General features: G+C 35.9%; 1 protein-coding gene across 2 annotated transcripts; it reads left to right on the forward strand.

Moving 5' to 3' along the window:
- Positions 1–5,661: 5,661 nt before the first annotated feature.
- On the forward strand, positions 5,662–19,368 carry LOC132191289 (uncharacterized). 2 transcript variants are annotated; one of them, XM_059606235.1, is made up of 12 exons: positions 5,662–6,018; positions 6,518–6,733; positions 9,546–9,684; positions 11,155–11,306; positions 11,651–11,734; positions 11,920–11,982; positions 12,793–12,924; positions 13,018–13,224; positions 14,727–14,846; positions 15,443–15,492; positions 18,926–19,088; positions 19,210–19,368. In XM_059606235.1, exons 2-12 carry the CDS (start codon positions 6,617–6,619, stop codon positions 19,351–19,353), a joined length of 1,371 nt encoding a protein of 456 aa, XP_059462218.1. In that variant the 5' UTR covers positions 5,662–6,018; positions 6,518–6,616; the 3' UTR covers positions 19,354–19,368. The 2 variants fall into 2 exon arrangements, with proteins under 2 accessions (XP_059462218.1, XP_059462219.1); XM_059606236.1 differs by lacking the exon at positions 5,662–6,018 and having other exon boundaries at positions 6,731–6,810.
- Positions 19,369–21,654: the final 2,286 nt, after the last annotated feature.

The following is a 21,654-nucleotide window of genomic DNA, read 5'->3' on the forward strand; positions in this document are numbered from 1 at the left end:
TTTGGGGTTTGGAGAGGATTGCGGAACTTTTTTTAGTTTCATGCTCTTTTCTAGATTTTTTGTTGTGTCATTTTTGACACACCATATATTACCGCATTAATTCGTCATTCATTTGATGCATTGCCTCTTTTTTCCTGTTTACCCGATCTATTACGGTGGTTTAGTGGCTTTTTTGTTTGGGTTACCCAGCCCATTGTTGTAATTTGTAGTTTCTTTGTTATGTACTAAAAAAAAAAGATCACAAGATCTGGCGTTAACTCAGCAACGAATCTCTGAGTGACCGAGTCTCATGCAGCTTCAAATGACGGAGCATGTGCTTTGTGTTAAACCTAAACAAATAAATTAACAAATAATACAAAATTCAAAAAAAATAAAAAAATAAAAAAAAATAGAAAGCGCTTAGCTTCTGCTAGCTAGGGGTGTTAATGCGGTTAATGGTTATTGGCAAAAACCGCTAACCATAACCGCCTTAGCGATTATTAAATTTCACTAACTGCAACCATAACCGCATAGCGGTTAGCGGTTAGTAAAGCATGTAACCGTCCGCTATAACTGCTTTTTCAAAATTTGAGGCTTATAAGTTTATGACATACATTGGAACTAAGTTTCTAGATACTTAATTGTTGCATTAGTATAAACTTGCATACTTATCACTTGTAAGTTATGTATAATTATAATTTATACATTGGAACTAAGTTTATAAGATAAAAGTATAACTAATTTTCAGTTTGAGGCTTTTTTTTTTTGGATAACTGTAGCATTTTTACCTCATTTGTTTTTTGCATTTTTAGTGTCTTCTTGGGCCAAATTGCTATAAAAATAGCTCATATTGAAAAATCAAAAATATTTGACCCCAAATTTACATTTTTTGTACTTTAAAAAAAAAAAATCCTTAAATATAAATCATAACCTGTTAAAATTTCATATAATTAACTTGAATAAAGTATTTAAATTGTCATTGAATCATATGATTATGTATTGATCTTATACATTTATATTATTCATATGCATATATGTATAATTATAATTTATAACATATATAGACTTATAAGTTTATGACATACATTGGAACTAAGTCTCTAGATACTTTAATTGTTGCATTAGTATAAACTTGCATACTTATCACTTGTAAGTTATGTATAATTTGTTATTATATAATCAAATAAATTAGAATGATAATACATTGATGCTTCAATTGTGGTTATAAGTAACACATTGTTTTATCTAATGTCAATTACTTAATTTAATATTATACGAATCACATTATCATTATACATTAATAATATTATTCACTTTAATAAGTATTTAAATTGTTATTGAATCATATGATTAAGTATTGATCTTATACATTTACATTATTCAATATGCATAATTGAATATATGTATAATGTATAATTATAATTTATAATATATATGGACTTATAAGTTTATAACATACATTGAAACTAAGTCTCTAGATACTTAATTGTTGCATTAGTATAAACTTGCATACTTATCACTTGTGAGTTATGTATAATTTGTTATTATATAATCAAATGATTTAATGATCAATTGTATAAATATTATTGTAATTATAATTATAAAAATATATTATATAAAAATGCAGTTAGCGGTTACGGTTAGTAAATCCAATAACTGCTAACCGCTAGACGGTTATAGTGGTTAAGCGGTTACACGTTTAGCGGTTATAACGGTTAAAAAGTATTTTTCAAATTTATATATGTAAAAATGTTTATTCAAACCAAAAAATACTTTAAAATCATTTTCAGATTTCTGAAACCTCATTGTAAAAACTACAAAACACTTATAAGAAAAATCAAACACGATATATTTTCCAAAAGTAATATATATATATATATATATATATATATATAAAAGGAAGTTAGCAGTTACAGTTAATAAATCTAATAACCGCTAACCGTTAGACGGTTATAATGGTTAAGATGATTAAGCGGTTACGCGTTTAGCGGTTATAATAATTAGCGTTTTAACTGCATTGATGCTCTTACTGCTAGCAAATGAATTAATGAAAGTAAATAGTTAAAATAAAGAGTATGACACTGTTTTGAAAAAATATAATTTTTTTAGCTAAGAGTAACTTACTTCTCATATCAATCACTTAAAAAAAATAATAATAATAAAAAATGCCAGCATCTTTGCACCACTAGTGAACAAATTAGTTGTACCGAGCCTATTTCGAAAAGATAAATATAAGACAATAAAAATCAGTTTAATAATATTTCTCTCCGAAACAAGCAGAACAGTCAAAGCCAATGATGTTGACCGTTGGAGGTGGAATGCCGCTACGACACGCCAGGACCGTGAGAGATGGCCAGAAAGAAAGACACAAAAGAGTTAGCTCTCCTACTTATTCACATTCCATTTTACTGTGACTGTCGTGTCCGGAAATGGAAGGCCTCTTGTTGTCCTTCACGGGGTGACCCGTGACGCCAGTTTCCACCCACGTGGTGGCTCTCGGCCACGTTGGAGCCTCAGCCCCCTACTTGTCCACCACTCTAATCAACATTGACATTACCACACCACGCAACTTCGCTCAACTGTACCTCTTACTGTCTTACGTTGTTTGTTTCTTATTTTTGGGATTAAATAGTTTCTTATTTTTGGGCATGGCTCACCTAATATCCTTTCCAATCAACCTTTTTATTTGGTAACCATTATTTATTTTTATTATTATTATTATTATTATTTAAAAAAAAAGCACTAAACCATTCAAAACACACAACAATTTTTATAATGTTATAATCTATATTTGTATCTTACAATTATTTTACAGTATTGACGTAACTGTTTCAACCAGTTTTTAGATCAATAATTATTAAACAAATAAATAAAAAATAGTTAAAATTATCACATTAATGCTATAAGATATTAATAAAATAAAAAATGTCATATATAACATTACTCTCGATACAATATACGTAAATACTTAAAAAACTTTTGATGACCAAAAATGTACTTTTCCTATAAACCGTAACACGTTGGCTTTAAAACTTTGTTTTATATTACTTAGAGTGATTAGACTGAGAATAACATCTGCATTTGATGAGACATAACTTTAGAATTTTGGTTACTCAACTATCATCACCTCACAAAATAAGTCAATTTCTTTTGGGTATCCTTTATGCCAATAAACATGGTCTCTTTTTGTCCTTTCTCGTCTAATTGTAATATTCTAAAAATTAATTTAGCAGTTTATTATTCACTAAATAATTAAGTTTTATTGCTTAAATTTTTCACTCATATTATATTATGTGGCACTCATGTAAACTGTAGTGTAAATTTATAATTAAAAAAAATTATAATAAAATATTTAGTAGTGTAAGCATTCTTTTCTTTTCTTTTCTTTTTACAATGGAATGACATGATAAGTTCAGTAAAGAAAATAATAATAATAATAATAATAATGCCTTTTATATATCTTTACTTTCTACGATGTTATCATAAAAGTTTGTTTAGGAGTCAAGTCAACCTTCCTAATGAAAAATTACTAGAAAAGAGTAATATATTGTTGATAATTCAATTGGGACACAAATTTTTTTTTTTTTTTTTACCTATTTTAATAAGTGATCAGTGTTATTCAATATTTTTGAGTTTTTCAAAAATTAATGTTTAGGCTCTTAAGTTAGTAGAATGACTCTTAAAAATAGGACAAAGTTTTACTCCAAACTAGGTTGAAAGAATTTCCTTTAACCTAGTCTATAAAAGTGACACGTGTTCATTTTTTTAATAACATGTGAGATGCACGTGAGTTTTTAATAAAAAGTTATTATAACTTTGTCCCTACTATTGAAAAAAATGTGCATCTCACATGTTCAATGGATGCGTGTCACTTTTATAGACTATGTTTAAGGAAATTCTTTTAATCTAGTTTGGAGGAAAACTTGATCCTTAAAAATATTTAAAAAAAATATGTGAGATATGCCACTTGTCACATATTGATGTAGGTTTAAAGAAATTTCCTCAAAATCAATTTTGATGAGATTTCTGTCCATTCAATAAATGGTAACACTATTGTTGTTGTATAATTGAGCAAAGTTATTAACATTACAACTGGCATTTTTTCACCCAAAATGAAATGCAAGCTAATTGTATGTGATTTCCTCTCAAGATGGGTCTTATTCAAACATGACTATGTTTATTAGTATGTTTTGGATTGTGTTTATTATTTTTGTTTTTGAAAGTTTTTTTTGTATGTGACATAAATGTAAACATTGCTTTTATGTTTGAATTCTTTGTCAATACTTGTCTTGAGAAAATAAACAAAAAAAGTTAAGGAAACTTGAGTATGTTTGTTAATTTACTTTATTTTTTTTTTATTTTTCTGTTCTCAAGAGAAATACACTAACAAACAGCTTAAAACATAATACGTTTGTAAACTTACAAGAACATTTTTCACCGTCACCTTACATCATTACACATTTTCAAACAAAAAACAAAAGATACCCCTAAATACATTAATAAAGATGTCAACAAAGCAAAGGCTTTCTGTAACACTCCGGTCCCATATTAGAAAGATGGAAAGAAGCTCATAAAGAGTAAGTGGTTTATAAAAATAGTAATGAGTGCTAAATCTCACATTACTTAGTTACTGGGTGAAACTGAGCTTTATAATAAATTATAAGAAAGCTCGAAATTGATTAGTCATTTTTGGGTAATAGTGCAGATGTGACTAACGCTTTTCCCTTATATGTTACACTATCATATTCGCAATCATTCAAACAAAAATCCTCATTAAGCTGATTTTGTTAGATAACATTTTTCCTTATTCATTTTCAAAATAAAAATATTAGTAAACAACTTAAAACACAAAAATACTTAAAATTATTGTAACTTTTGTATCACATAATATATATATATATATATATATATATATATAAAGCATTAACAAACGAACCAAACTCGATGGCAAGTCACTAATCATGTTACAATTCGTCCAAATTTGAGACCATTAAGCATAGTGTAAAACATGACCTATATTATCAAACATCCTGATCTTCCTCACCTGCTTAAAGCCAACAACCCTTCTGGATACATCTTTACTTTCCATCCTCCCCAACTGTAATGATAATAGACACTCCGAAAAACCTTGTGACCCTTAATGGTTACCATTAAAAAGAAAATCACTCCATTTTATTTTCTTACTTCTAAAATTGTTAAAAATCAATGCTCAACACCCCCCTTTTTCTTGCCATTTTTTTTTCTCATAATTTTGTGTTTTTTTTTTTTTATTAATTAATTTAATTCAATATTTTAACTTAATATACGCATATTTTTAATAAAATAAACAAAGCATATGAAAGATGTCATTAATTGATTTTCAAAAGACTTTTTTTTTTTTTTTTTTTTTTTACATGTAGGGGGAGGGAAGATTCGAACTAGTGACCTCTACTTCATGAGGCGTGATTTACAGCCGATTAAGCTACCATTTGAGAACGATTTTCACTAGATAAAGACAAATACCAATTTAATAAACTAAGTTAAAATAATTTTCATAAATTCAATTCAAAAGAATTTTGTCCAACAATCTCTGGCATTTTTCGCATCCCTGAGAAGTTGGGATTTTAAAAATCTGCCCCAAATTTATTCTATTTTGTCCCCCTAATATCTATTTGTTTTGATTCCATAACTCCGAATCGCGAATTTGCTCCTCTCTCTCTCTGTCTCTCTCGCTCTCGATCTCTCTCTCTCTCCCCATTTGACATAGATTGATTAATTATAAAGAACCTTTACTTGTCTCTCTAATCCAACAAACCCTCTCTCTCTTTCTCTCTCTCTCGCCTAGGGTTTGGAGTAGAACTTCCAGTGGAGAGCGTACTACAATTATAGGGTTTTCGCTGTTCCACGCCACAATAGAAGAAGCCATCTCGAGAGTTTATGATCGTGGAAGCCCTCAATTTCTGCGCCGGACCGAAATTAGCTTCTCCCTGCTAACTTCACGAGCTGGTTGGATCGTCCTTTCGGAGGCAGTTCGGTCTTCGATTGCATTTGGCTGCTCAGGTCTCGCTGCTCTGCTTGATTTCCCCCCTCCCCCGTTTTTGTGTGCTTGAATTTCGTTTCCTAGAGTAGTGGCCGCGTGTCGTTCTGAGTTTGTGTGCCGTTTGGGGGCTTAGAAAATGCGAGAAAGTAAAGAGGGAGTGAAATTTTGAATCGTTTGGTATTTTGTTGCCTGAGCTTGGGGAAACTAGAATTTTTGTCAAAGGAAGAATATTATAACTACGTGGCTTAATTAAGCTTTGTCTGCTTCCTGAGCAATCAAGCATAGGGTTAGCGTTAATTTTTTTTTTTTTTTTCCTGGGATTTAGTTTTACGTAATTGTTTTTTACGCGCTTGATTAAATGCTAGTGCTGGAAGTAGTCGTTTCTTGGTGTTTTAGTTGAACTGAGATGGCTACTACAAAGATTCCTTAAGAGTGTTTTATTCTTTGGTTTTGGACATTTTTGGTAGTTTCCGTACTTTGGCATTTTGGCTTAATCAATCTACAATGAAAATGATGCAGGGAGCAAACTTCATTATTCCTGACAAAGTGGGAGGCTTATAGCCATTTGAGACTTTACAGTGGCAAATGTTGTATGGTGGATGTTGAAAGATTGTTGCCATGGATTTAAATGCCTCACCAGTACCTGAGGAAGATGAAGACACCTTTGAACAGCATATAGAAGAAGACAGTGCGCCAGAAGAACGTATAGAGTCTGCAGTTGCTATAGCCCGCCGGGTACTTATCTTTTCTCTCTCTTGAAAAGCTCTCCACATTTCCCAATACGAATTTGTTTGTTATCGCTCATGATAATGGTAATTTTCTCTCTTTACTTCTAGCAATTGATCTCAATCTGCCAATCTGTGAAATATAGTTTTGTCATCCCGCGTGTATGAAGTCATTTCATGGAGGATTTGCATTGCTTTGAAATGAGCCCTTTTTCATCAGGGACCTATGTTATTTCTATCTACTTTGCTTGAATTTATGTACTGCTATTTCTCGTGCCATTGAAAGTGGCTAAGAGGCTTGTTTGGTCCATGTTGTTTGCTGCATTATACTTTTTGCTTGTTCCCCAATAGAGAATAACTTCTATAAGCTCTCGGCACAAACCAAGCATTTTGTGCCTTCCAATAAAAGGTTGACTCATCAGCCTAGAACAAGAAAGGACTTTCTTAGTAAAACACTAGATCAGACCTCCTTTTTATCACACATCGACTAAAAACCCTCCCCGTTTACTCTCACCTCCTTCTTATCTCTCACCACTCTTGATGTGAAAAACCCCACCACCATTGCACTGCCCAGAACCGAACGCCACCTGTGCCACTGCCGAACGGCTGCGCCACCGCCAAACGCCCATGTCACCTGCGCCACCACCCTATGCCGAACGCCACCTACGTTGCTGCTCATCTACCCTCACCGAGTAAATTTTCAACCCTGCCTCCAATGTGCGACTTGCCTACAATGTCAAAATCAAATAACAGCAATTACAAAGACATAAACACAAACGACACCACCAATCAATTTCCACAAAAGTGTTTCCAACCTTCTGAAAATGAGTCTCTGTGTTGTTTTCAGCTTCAACACGTTTGGTGCAGGTTCACAAAAGTAGAGAGAGAGAGAGAGAGAGAGAGAGAGAGAGAGAATAAATTTATGAACTTACTGGTGGGGGAGCAGCAGTGGAGGTGGTGTACAGCCTGGGCAGTGTAGTGGTGGCGGGGTTTTTCACATCAAGAGAGGTGAGAGATAAAAGGAGGTGAGAGTAAACGGTGAGGGTTTTTTAGTTGATGTGTTATAAAAATGAGGTCCGATCTGGTGTTTTCGTAACAAAGTCCTTTCTTGTTTCTGGCTGATGTGTCAACCTCTCATTGGAGGGCACAAATAGCTTGATTTGTGCCAAGACCTTATATAAGTTATTATCTCCCTAGTAATATCGTCCTGTAGATGGTTCTGGTAAAGATACTTTTCTCAAGAATGGAGAAGGTTCTGATGGCTACTAGTTCATTGATTTAGGACTTTGATTACTTCATTTTGCGTGAGCTCTGGTTTTTGAGCCTTGTCAACAACTCTCATCCTAATTACTTAGCAAACGAAAAAAATAGCCTTCTATTTTTTGTTTTTAGAATATTGATCTATCTATCTAGTTATTTGTTTGTTCGTCTGTCCATCCATCCATCCATCTAGATGGATATGTTTACATTGGTAATAATACTTAGACACATACTTTTATTAGAGTAGAAGAGTAGAATGCTTGGGCTCTGTTATTGAAGATTGATTTTCTTACTATCTATTGGTTTTTGCAAACCATGGAATAAAAGCCTGGAAATGATTAAATACCGTGGTTGGACCACATATGGTTAAGTTGAAATCAGCATGGATACCTGCTTCATGAGAATGAATAAGATCCTTTTAGTTTTTTTGGCACCTGTTGTGACGTCCCACATCACCTGAGAATGGAGATGGAGATGGAGATGTGTTTATATGTATACCTTACACTCTTAATGACAACAACGCGTTTTAAAGCTGTGATGGTCATGATCCCATCAGAAATCCGCAGTTAAACGGGCTTATGCGAGAGTAGTACTAAGGTGGGTGACCTTCTGGGAAGTCTGGTTCGGGGGAGCCAAAAGTGGACAATATTGAGTGTCAATGGGGTGGGGTGTTGCAAATTGTATCAGAGCCATTGCTCAGCCTAAGATGGGGGGAGTGTGTAGAAGCCCATGAGGGTTGCCAGCGGGCACTCGTTGGAACGCCAAGAATGGGCTAGTCCCATGAGGGTCGCCAGTTGGGACGTTGGGTCCTAAGAGGGAGTGATTGTGACATCCCACATTGCCTGGGTATGGAGATGAAGATATGCTTATATGTATACCTTATACTCTTAATGACAACAACGCGTTTTAAAGCTGTGATGGTCATGATCCCATCAGAACTTCGCAGTTAAGTGAGCTTATGCGATAGTAGTACCAGGATGGGTGACCTCTTGGGATGTCTGGTTTAGGGGAGCTAAAAGCGGACAATATTGTATGTCAATGGGGTGGGGTTGGGTGTTACACTTGTGCATGGGGACTTAAATAGTTTCTTAACTTGTGCATTTACAATTTTTTTTTTATGATAAGTAATTTCATATCATTAATAAAGCCGCAAAGGCGCGCAATTCTAGTACACATGGAGTATACATGAGAACCCCTAATATGAAAAAGAAGAACATAAATTAAAAAAATCTGCAAAAGTAGAAACAATCAAGCTATGATGTGCCACTGTCCATACATTTTTTTAATAGTATGAACTTTATTTTTGCATGAAGTTGGATGCCTTAACTCCTGGTTTGAGTGGTAAGGTTATAGTCCTGTTCTCTCCCTCCCTCTGGTTTAAGTGGTAAGGTTATAGTCCTGTTCTCTTCCTCCCTCTCTCCTTCTCACACTTGCAAACATACTTGGGTAAGAATGAAGAATTGCATGTTCTGGTGCTTTTGTAATTAAACTTGGTATCTGTATGTTTTTTGTGTGTGCGCAATTCATGTATGATAGCTGATCTAGTGTGCTTCTTATGTTAGGAGCGTGATGAAAGACGTAAGCGATTGAAAAGAGAACGCCCAGATGACAGACCAATGCACATATCTCAACCACCTGCATATGATCAATCATTTCAAACCAGAAACTTCAAGGTTTATGATAAAAGCAGGCTTCCCCCTGGTAATTTTTTGTTTTTGTTTTTCCCTTTTTAGTTGATTCAATGCAAGATCTCCTATGAAATTGTAATAAGATCATCCATGGATCATGAAAATTGTAGTATCTTATGAATGAGTAATCCATTGGAGTTGGTTATTATTGTTACTAATGCATTTCTACTATTTAGTTTCATGGTTTCATGTTATACCCTGTTGTGAGTCATATAATGTTTCACTCTTGGGCATTGGAAAGCATTAGTATTTACAAGCAATTTACATTCTATCTCTGAATTGGTTGTTATTGTAACAAATCTTAAAATATCATTTATTCATTGGTTTTTTTTTTCTTTAGATGAAGCAAAGAGCTGATCAGTGTTGTTTGCTACTGAAACTCCTAAAATGCAATTTTGGGCTTGTTTGGGTGTGCGATTCTTTTCTATTTTACTCAACTAAACTCAAAATTGCGAATATTGAGGAGAAAAAAGAGTTGAGATTATGTTTGGGTTGTTTGAAGAATATATATATTGGGGTGGTCTTGAACCACCCAAGGGGTGGCCAGGCCACCCCCAAGGTGTTTGGGGGTGGCCGAGCCACCCCACCCCCGAAACGCAGCCGGGGGTGGATCGGCCACCCCGAGACTCTTGGGGGTGGTCTGGCACCACCCCTATGTATATATATTTTTTAATTTTTTTAATTTTTAAAATTTTTATTTAATGTTTTTTATTAGTTTAGTTGAAATTTTTTGAATAAAGTTGAAATTTTTTGAGTTGAGTTGAGTGTTAGTGGTGTCAAATCAACTGAAAAAAGAGAAAAAAGTTGAGAAAAATGGGAAGAGTGGTCTTCCCAAACAAGCCCTTTGTTACTACATTGTGACTTTAATGAGTTGAACTTAGTAGCTAGATATCCAACTTAGTAGCTAGATATCCATTAAATTTCAAATGCTGTTATTGATTGGTTTTGGTTGGGTTACAAAAGTGATCCATAAATACTCATTCTCTCTCTCTCTCTCTCTCTCTCGTGCGTGCGTGTGCACACGTGTAAGCATGTTCTGACATCTTTCTCTGGTCTGTTTTGTTTTTTTGGCATCGGTTTGTCTTACTTGATTGTTTCATGACATAGTTGGGCATGCTTAAGAATTTTAAATATTTATTTTTATCTGCAAACATGGTATGAAGTATGTAATCTGATAACTATAAAATGGTACTTCTACTCATGGAGAGGTAAAGAACATTTTGATAGGCAGCATCTTTTGTATGAGATGTATGGCCATTTTTCATTTAATCATAATCCTGGTTGGCAAGGTATATTTATATTGGGGAAAAATGTAGTCCATTCTCTTGGGAACTGGAGCTTTTGTGGCATTCGTATGATTTTGCATGATCTTCATTGTGGAAATTTGGTCTCATTTGGTCCTTTTCTCTGCTGTATCGCTCCTGACAGACAATCTTGTAGAAGTTACTGCACTAAGACACTCAAATTTGTTCTTCATATGCAGGTTGGTTGGACTGCCCTGCATTTGGTCAGGAAATATGTGGCATGATTCCTTCTAAGGTTCCACTTAGTGAAGCCTATAATGACGCTGTTGTTCCTGGTAAAAGATACTCATTTAAGCAAGTGATCCATCAGCAGAGAGTTTTAGGGAGAAAAGTACGTCCTCTGAACTTTTGAATTTTTTATTTTTGCCTTTCTTTTTTCCCCAAGTTTCTTCCTCTATGAATGGTGGAGGGAAATCCCGCTTGATTTAGGAAGAGAATAATAGTGTCATTAATGTGGAAATAGCTTTTGAACCAAGAATTTCTAGTTGACTCATCTAATATCTTTCTGTAAAAACATGCAAGGTTACGTATTACCCAATCCAGATTGTTTTTCTTTTTTCAAAAAGATGAGGAAATGAAGCATGCACCTTCCATTTGTAAAGTCTCATTAAAGAATTAGGTTTTTTGTGGGTTCGTTGTTTGAGTGATACATAAGTTTGTTCACTTATTTTTCAGCTTGGCTTAGTGATCGATTTGACGAATACTTCTCGTTACTATCCAGCATCAGATTTGAAGAAAGAGGGTATCAAGCATGTTAAGGTATTGGTGGTTTGTGATGTAGTTCTTTGTTTCCTAGTCACGGTCTTCTGACTGTAGTGATTTAACTCTTTATTTATTTATTTATTTTTATTTGAATTTTGTTTGCCCAGTTATGCCGTTGCTAATAATATTTATGAATTCTTCCTCTCATTTTTTTTTCCCTCAAATTTTATTATGTGATCTAGATTCAATGCAAGGGAAGGGATGCTGTTCCTGATAATGCATCTGTAAATAATTTTGTCTATGAGGTTTGTTTCTTCTTTCACACATGCCTGTCGTTCCTGTATCTGACTGCTGTTTAATTGTTCAATGTTAAAGAGTTCTGTTAGTCTATGTTTTCTATCTTGCTCATGTATGAAGCAATGGGTTGAACAAAAGTTAGCATTTATGTTTATAAGGAACCAAAGATGGTCCTGTGTTATGTTTTACGTGTGAGCATATGTGATGCAGAGCACCAAACACGAGCCACAGATCACATGAGCTGGATCATTGTTGGGCTTTTTATTAGGTGCATTTTTGTTTCATGATTTATTTTTCAGACGGGTTGTATTGTTTTATTTTGGACTTAATGTTATTTTAGGGTGCCATTAGCCCAAGTGTGGTTAGGATTAGGGTTAGGGTTAAATCTCGTGTCTATTTAAGCCTAGTTTTCTATTGTGGTCGGTAACTTATGGTGAATTGAAGAATTGGATTGGCTGTTGCTGTCTATCTCCTCCCTCTTTCTTCTATATCTTCTCGTTTTTCCCCTCTCCTGAGCTTCTTCTTCTCTTTGGTTTATTTTCTCCCCTCTTCTTGCCTTCTTCTTCTCTGTTTCTTCTTTCTCTTTAAACTTTCTTCCCAAGTGTTTTTGTCCCGCATCAATATGTGCACTATCTTTTCATCTCAAGACTTTTTCTTTTCCATGAATGGTTGATTTTTTCTTAACTGGATTATCTGTGGATAATTAGAATGTGCTTTTCTCTGGAATTATGAATTTCTCAATTTTGTCTTATTTTAGTTAACAAATTGCTTTTGAGCCTTATGTATATGCTTTACCTTTAAATGCATATTCTTTTCAGGTCTCACAATTCCTCTTTCGTCAGAAACACTCAAAGAAGTTCATTCTTGTCCATTGTACGCATGGGTGTAATCGCACAGGATACATGATAGTTAATTATATTATGCGCTCGCATCCAACTTCTGTTACGCAGGTCTGTTGTTTATTGATCTTGTAAGCTGTTGATTGGTTTTTTTGAATACACATTCCTAAATGTGATCCTTTTTTGGTTTTGCCTATTGTGCAGGCAGTAAAAATGTTTGCTGAAGCACGCCCTCCGGGAATCTACAAACCAGACTATATTGATGCCTTGTATACATTTTATCATGAAAGAAAGCCTGAGATGGTTGTTTGCCCACCAACTCCAGAGTGGAAAAGGTCTTCAGGTCTTGATCTTAATGGTGAAGCATTGCCAGATGATGATGATGATGGAGTTTCAGCTGCTCCTTTGCAGGTATGCATGGTCTTGAAAAATAGTTTGATTTATAGTTTCTGATACTATTTCTCACTATATGAAAGATGTCATAACAAAGGAAGGTGCCACATGATTAGTGGTTTTGCATGTTTGTCATTTTATTGATCAAGAGAATTAATTGTTCTACTGAAAAGTTTTGCTTTAAGTGGAAAGCAATTTGCATCTGAAAGGGCAATGATAATTTTCATTTTTCTCAAAAGGCGTTGACCTATCATTTCTTGAATAAACTGGTTTGCGCTTACAAATGTCGACATTATCCTAGAATATGCACCATCTGAGAATTATATTTGTCTTCTCAAGTTGTTACAAAGCCTAATAGGTAGGTTATTATCTAGATAGGGTGATAGTTCCACTGATTGCAGCCAGGGGTTGATTTCCTCGTCCCCCTACTCCTTCCTCTTTGCTACACCCAAGAAAGTTTGCTCCCAAAAATGGCAGATTGAGTGGATGAAGGTCAAGATAAAGGACTGTGAAGAGTTAAAGGACGAAGATCGTTTGGAGCTCTTGATGAACGTGGAAGATGATTTTCGTTGGGAAAATAAGGTAGCACGGGAGGCGGGGCCGTTGGAGGGCGATGAGGAGGAGGATCGAAAGGTTGCGTGGTTGAATGAGGTGAAAGAGGATCTTAGCATAACGGTCGCGTGGCCTGGGACTAAGGGCAAGACTATTACGCTGTAGTCCCCATGGGTTTTGTGGGGTTTCTTGTGGGTTTTTTGGGCGGGTTCTGGTGGGTTTGTGGGTGACCCTTGGCTTCCCTTTTGGGTCTCTCGTGGGTGCTCCTTGGAAGTTTAGGGCTTTTTTGGGTGTTTCTTGGCGCTCTCTTTATATGCTTCTTGTGTATTAGGGTTGCGCCCTCTTGGCGTTTTGATATATACAACAATTACTTGTCAAAAAAAAAAAAAAAATAATGTTTAGTATATATATTTTTTGGCTCACTCTACCCACAGCATAAGAATGTGATTGTTATTGAGTTACTCTTTCTTGTCTGATTTTATTGGGTTGCTTCTAGTCCTATGATTGAGCTTAAACAGATATCCAGAGTGCAGTTAAGTTATATTTTCTTGGTTTTCCTTTTCAGGAGTCACCACTGAAAAAACATGAATGGAAGATTCAGTTATTCCATAGAAAAATTTGTACAAGCAAATTGTTTCAAGTTAGAATGTTTAACTGTTAAAAAACAATGGCTAGAAATTTGATGCCAAGTTCATATTCATGACTGTATAATTTTTTTTTTTGGAAGGAAATCTTGTTCTTTGTTGATAGGCTTGTCTGGGAACCTTGTTAGGGTACCCTATTAGGAGAGTTTTATTTGAGTGGACATAATTGGTAGCTATTTTTTATTTTGTTTTATTTTATTTTATTTTTATAATTCTATAAAACTACTGGCAGGTTGCTTTTTCTTGTCAATTTTTGTATGCTTTTCGTTTGACCTTACATATATGTTTTGTTCGTCAGTTTTAACTTGCCTTTATTTGTTTCAGGAGAATCATGAACAAGATGTAGTGATGACCAATGATGATGTACTAGGAGATGAGATACCTAGGGACCAGCAAGATGCACTGAGGCACTTCTGCTATCAAACACTTAAGTTGGGTGCTGGGGTAGGCTCTTCAAATAAATCTCTTCAACTTTTAATGTTTGTGGTTTTTACTTTTTTTGTATATTGAATAGAGGAGCCTTATATTTGGAGACTGGATGCTTTTATTGTTTCTAGTTTTAATTATAACCTTTTCTACATAATTTGCTTTGCAGCTCCCTGAGTATTTATGTTTCTAGAGCTGCTTCCATCACACCCTTTCCGTGGTTCTAATATCTCTTTTTGATCATTTAGACATCTCTTACGTACATTGTGCTTGCCATGTGGTTTAGTTGTCCGTTGCTACTTCATTTGTGTTTGCTAGAGCTTCTTCCAGTACAATTGTTTGATCCTGTTATTTTAATATTCCTGTCAGACGCCCTTAAGGCATTTCCTGCATACTTGCTACTTCATCATGTTTTGCCTATTTAATTTACTTGTTATGGTTCATAGTTAACTTCTTTTTTCTTTTTTCTTTTTTTAATTTTTATTTAATGTAGTATATATATCAAAAAGTGTAAAGGGGCACAACACTAATACTTAGGAAGTATACAAGAGAACGCCTAAATAGAAGGAGACATGGTTCATAGTTGTTCTGACTTGGTTTTACTTTAATTTCAGGCAAGAGGAAACACGCAGTTTCCGGGGTCTCACCCAGTTTCTCTTAACAGGTTCGATTTGTCTGAATCTTTGTTGAAAGTTATTTTCCTGTGGTTCTTTTCTGTTTTATCAATTAAGCAACTAAAAGTGTGACTGGTTGTGCCTCAACGAACTGGTATGGCTTCATTTGTCCAGCTATCACATTTCCCAACTTTGTGTGGTAGGCAAAAGTTTTCTTGGAAATAATGTCTATTGTTATTGGTCTTTCTGTTATGCATTTAGGTATGCTAGACTATCGATATATGAAAGAGAAAACCTAGTAGTAATGCAGCTTGCAATATTGTCAAATGATAATTTACAAAGGTAGTTCTTATCATGTTTACTTTGGTTGCCCGTCATTTTTTGTATAAAACAGATATATATATATATATATATATATATTATTTTTTATGAATAATAATTTGTTAAAAGAAAAAGACAAATGTCTCGTACATTTCTGTATATAAAACAGATGATTTATGCTCTTTGATTTTATTTTATTATTTTTTTTTTCAATTTCTGTAATATTGCAGGAGGTAGGCGACTGAACTTGGAGCTTGTTGTATACTATATAGAAATTTAACTTAAATCACCAATTGGCTCAAAAGTTTAAATTGATAGAAAATTATGAATTTAATCATTTAGTTAATATTCTAGAACTTCCCTTCATATGTGGGATTGCACACCACTTAATTTTTTATATTCATAGGAGAAGGCAAGGCCTTCGTACATGAAAAGTGTATGAGAGTGACCCACCCTAAAGGCGTCTACAATCTAAAAAGCTAACAAGATCTAAAAGATTCGATTGAATCAATCAATTGGTGTCCATTTTCCTCTCCTCAGCTCCTGCCTTTTGTGTAGGGTGGCCAACGTTTTTCCCTTTTTGTTGGGGTGGACATGGAGTTATTGGGGAGGGAGTTATTATTGAATTTAAGTTCAATGTAATTGACTGAATGTGAGTTTGCAATTATTTTGTCTTAAATACTCATCTCCTTGGCAAAGAGAAACTATACCATTGAACTATATCTTTCTATTCTTGATACAGGAGCTAGGCCAGATACTCTCTCTTTTTCTTTTCTTTTTTTCTTTATTAATTCCAGAGCAGACTTCCCATTTTTTTTTTCAATCTTCATTCAATAATAAAGAAAAATTTGGATTCATATTATTTATAAATTACTTGTTATATTGTTCTAATACTACAATCTTGGTTAGTCTTATGTGGCTGTTTTGATGTGCTGCTCCTGCCTTTTTTGATAAGTAATAACCAGTCTTATTGAAAGCGTAAAGGCGCCCCAAAGTACACTGGGAGTATACAATAGGATCACCTAACTAGAAAGGGAAAAGTGAACAAGAAAGTCATCGTAACTAATCGACACCGGGAAGACATACGCCACAATCCAAAGATACAATGTATGAAAGCAATAGGATAATAAGTCTTCCAAGGAACCCTCGAAGTCCTCAAAACACTTATTATTTCTTCCTCCATAGACACCTAAAAAAGCAAGTAGGCACCATCTTCCAAACCGCAGCACTCCCCCTCCTTCCTGAAGACCACCAATAGGTGAGCAAATCGAAAACCCGTCTCGGCATCACCCAAGACAACCCAAACCGACCGAAAAATGCGCACCACAAGGCATAAGCTACCTCACAATGAAGAAGAAGATCCACCGTCTCCTCATTCCTCTTGCACATACAACACTTGTTCGTCACAATCACATGCCGATTTCCTAGGTTGTCTAGGGTCAGAATTTTACCCAAAGCCGCCAACCACACAAAGAAACTTGCCCTCGAAGGAGCTTGTGTACGCCACACACTCTTCCAAGGGAATCGCCTCCCTTCAGTACATGCCAAGGAAGCAAAAATAAGTTTGACCTTGAAACGGCCTCTTTTGGAGGAAATCCAGCACAACCTATCTTCACACCCTCGTCTCACTCGGGCAGAATGCAACACCTGGAAAAAAGAGGCAAACACATCCATCTCCCAATCATGAGCCCTTCTAGAAAAACTAATGTTCCACTGATTAGAGCCACCCGCACCTCCAAATGAGCCGCAACTGAGGCGTCCTTCGCACAAGCAATACTGAATAAACCAGGGAAAGCTGTCTTAAGAGCCGTAACTCCACACCGCAAATCATGCCAAAAGCGAACCCTAGTCCCGTCCCCCACCTCAAAACTCATAAAGCCTTGGAAAGTGTCCCACCCTTTCCTAATATTCTTCCGTAACCCTACCCCAAAAGTACCTCCAAGCTCCATAGAGCACCACCCTCCCCATAAGCTTCCAAACTTCGCATCCACCACAACCCTCCACCAAGCATCTCTTTCCGATCTATAATGCCACGACCATTTTCCTAGTAGGGCGTGATTGAACACCATTAAGTTTCTAATACCCAACCTGCCTTCCTTAATCGGAGTGCAAACCTTTGACGACTTCACCAAGTGGTATTTGAACTCTTCGCCTAGCCTACCCCATAAGAAATTGCGCTGTAACTTCTCAATGCGCTTGGCAACGCTAACTGGAATAGGGAAAAGAGACAGATAATAAGTAGGCAAGTTAGCAAGAGTTCTCTTGATAAGCGTCACTCTGCCACCCTTCGACAAATATAACCTTTTCCAACCGGCCAACCGACGTTCTATCTTTTCGATAACTCATGCTTAAATAATAACATATTGTATGTACGTAGAGAATTAGAGAGAAGAAGAATATATAGAGAAATAGGAAAGAAAAGGAACTGAGAATTGGATTTCTGTTAAACTTTCACTATTCAATTAGTGAAAGCCTGAATTTGTTTAAGTACAATGTCATATCTATATGTCTTTGGGCCTTTCTTGTTTTATTAGGATTAGAACTCTCTACCTCCTGTCATCTTATTTGGAACTACCTAATGAAAGACCAATAGACTAACTTGAAACTCTAGAAAACACTCCTAAAACTTAGACACTCCTGGAAAGTACTAGTCAAAGCTTATTTTGGAAACAGTATTGTAATGCTAAAATAAATTTAGCAGCAACGATGTGAAAGTTACTATTGTCACCGAGTCCTATTTACTCAACTTTTTTGACCATAGACTCCTTGTGGCATGACATTTGAAATCAATTGGCACTCACAATAAAACAACAGTGTCTCCCATTTTCCATGGCTGCCATAACTTTGCTTCACCATGGGATGGTGGTTAATATGTAATAGCTGATGAGTACACTAATTGAACACATGATGTGGAACATGTAACTCTGTCTCTGTAATATTGTCTTTAGCATTAAAGTGAATATGGAACCAGAAACCACATTTTCACGGGTAAAAGAATCTTTTAAAATATAATTGTAGTCCTTTTCTTCTTATGTGACATTGTAATTTATACAGATCAGCAAGGCGATTTTATTGCAGTTGATTGTGGAAGTTCTTTTCTGTTCAGTCTTCTTCTTGACTCTTATCATCTGTAAGATTGAGTTCCTGTTTTGTGGCATGCAGGGACAATTTGCAACTGTTAAGTCAGCGTTATTATTATGCCACATGGAAAGCCGATGGAACACGATATATGATGCTAATAACAATAGATGGATGTTACTTGGTTGATAGGAGTTTTAATTTTCGGCGGGTCCAGATGAGGTTTCCTTGCAGAAACACAAATGAGGTATGCATGAATATATCTTTGCTTTTGTAATGTTCCTTATTTCAAGTTGTGTGCATCGATCTTCTTTTTATAGGTGATATCCAATCTGACATTTTACTCTCTTTTTTTGTTGGCTTGTAAGGCTTTAGCTGATAAGACTCATCACTTTACATTACTTGATGGGGAGATGATAATTGATACTTTGCCGGACTCACAGAAGCAAGAGAGAAGATACCTAATCTATGATATGATGGCAATTAATTCCGTGTCTATCATAGAGGTTTGATTTAAAACTTCTATAAAAAGAATCATGTTGAATGTATCTCTCTGGTTGGTGCTTATGTTTTTAGTTTATGCTGCAGTAACTCCTTTACTTTAAACAGTAGCTTTTGACTATATATATGATATAGTGTTTGCGTAAATCCTCAAGTGAATGACTACTTTGAGACCAAGTTTTCTCCCTTTGACATGATTGTTGTGCCCAAATCCTTTTGACATAAGCACAGCTGTATATCCAGTGTGTCATTGGGAAAGAAGTTTAATCTACTTGAACCTTATCTGGTAACTTCAACCAAAAATATGTGGAACATTGATATCTTGGTTTGTTTGAGTCTGGGGGTGATGGTTCCAGTCGGGGTAAAAGCAAGAGAGCTCTTGCTGTGCTATAATGTAGTCCTGGATTTTTTGTGGGCTTTGAATTTCTGTTGTGGGGGGTTTTGCGGGTTTTTCTTTGCTTTTGCTTCTTTTTTCTGTTTTGGTTTTCTTTTTGTATACTTCCTGTATTCTTAGGGGCGCCTTGCTCTTTTTATGATATTCCTTTTTTTTTTTTGATAAGTAATATTTTATATCAAAAGCGCAGAGGGGCGCAACCCTAGTACACAGGAAGTATACAAGGGAAACGACTAACTAGAAGAAGAGAAAAGAACAAGAAAATCAAGAAAGCTAATAACTAAAGGAGCGAGCCAAGCTGCTGTCCATGAGTAGAGGGTATGGAAAAAGAAGGCCGTGAGTTCCTCCAAGGATCGCTCGGAATCCTGAAAGCATCTCTCATTCCTTTCTAACCATAAGCACCACACAATGCATTGAGGAACCATTTTCCAAACAACGCCACTCTTGGAGCGACCTCCTGACCACCAACAAGCAAATAATCCCTCCACCTTCTTAGGCATGACCCAAGACAATCCAAAACGGCTGAAGATGGCGTACCATAAGGATCGAGCGATCTCACAGTGAAGGAACAAATGATCAATAGACTCCCCATCATTTTTGCACAAATAACATCTATTGATTATGATAAAATTCCTTTTTCTGAGATTATCAAGAGTGAGAATCTTTCCTAGCGCCGCCGTCCAAGTAAGGAAAGCCACTCTCGAAGGTGCCTTGGTACCCCAAATACTCTTCCAAGGAAAAGGATCAGCCTCTTTACTTACCAAAACATCATAGAAAGATCTAACATCAAACTTCCCTTGTCTAGACGGGATCCACCAAATTCTGTCCTCCCCTCCCCTTCTCATTCTCTGGGAATATAACAGAGTATAGAACGAGGCTAACACTTCCAATTCCCAATCATGAACCGACCGAAAGAAACTAACATTCCATTGGCGGGTTCCACCCATAATCTCCAAATTGTCGGCAATGGACGCATCTTTAGCATTAGCTATATTGTGAAGGCCTGGGAAAGATTCTTTCAGCGTTATATCTCCACACCAAACATCATCCCAAAATCTTATATGAGACCCATCTCCTGGATCAAATTTAATATGTTTAGAGAACAAACGCCACCCCCTCCTAATGTGCCTCCAAAGACCCACCCCATGCGGGCCGGGAGTGTCGACCGAATGCCATCCACCCCACTCAGAACCAAACTTTGCATCCACTACAATTCTCCACCAAGCCTCTCTCTCATGCACATAACGCCATAGCCATTTCCCTAATAGAGCTTGATTAAAGACTCTCAATTTCCTGATCCCTAAACCACCTTTAGAGATAGGAGAGCATACCTTGTCCCACTTGACCAAATGGTACTTGAACTCTTCGTTGAGACCACCCCAAAAAAAGTCACGTTGAAGCTTCTCAATTCGCTTGGCCACTGAAGCAGGTATAGGAAAGAGAGATAATAAATAAGTAGGAAGGTTAGAGAGTGTGCTCTTGATTAAAGTGACCCTTCCTCCCTTAGAAAGGTATAACCTTTTCCAACTGGCCAACTTACGCTCAACTTTTTCCAGCGTATCATCCCAAATGTTTTTGGCCTTAAACCGGGCGCCCAAAGGAAGCCCTAGATATTTCAAAGGCAGGGACGCTATACCACAACCCAAAACCCCTGCCAATTCTTCCATAATAGCCACCTCACCTACCGGAACCAAGGCTGATTTAGCCATATTCACCTTCATACCTGAGACAGCTTCAAAACAAATGAGAAGAGCTTTAATAGAGCGAATTTGGTCCCTATTTGCCCCACAAAAGACCAACGTGTCATCTGCAAATAAAAGATGAGAGATGGTGACCCTCTCAGGCAAATTGGCTCCCACAGAAAAGCTCTTTTTATGATATTCCTTTGATTACTTATTAAAAAAAAAAGTTCGGTCAC

This window comes from Corylus avellana, chromosome ca9, assembly GCF_901000735.1.
Source record: "Corylus avellana chromosome ca9, CavTom2PMs-1.0".
In the NCBI taxonomy this organism is placed as follows: Eukaryota; Viridiplantae; Streptophyta; class Magnoliopsida; order Fagales; family Betulaceae; genus Corylus; species Corylus avellana.

What these genes read in the sequence shown, in the direction of transcription:
- LOC132191289 (XM_059606235.1), top strand. Translation starts at nt 6,617, where the DNA reads ATGGATTTAAATGCCTCACCAGTACCTGAGGAAGATGAAGACACCTTT. An exon ending in TAAAAGCAGGCTTCCCCCTG is followed by an intron (nt 9,685 to 11,154) that starts GTAATTTTTTGT and finishes CTTCATATGCAG; the next exon opens with GTTGGTTGGACTGCCCTGCA. An exon ending in TAAATAATTTTGTCTATGAG is followed by an intron (nt 11,983 to 12,792) that starts GTTTGTTTCTTC and finishes TATTCTTTTCAG; the next exon opens with GTCTCACAATTCCTCTTTCG.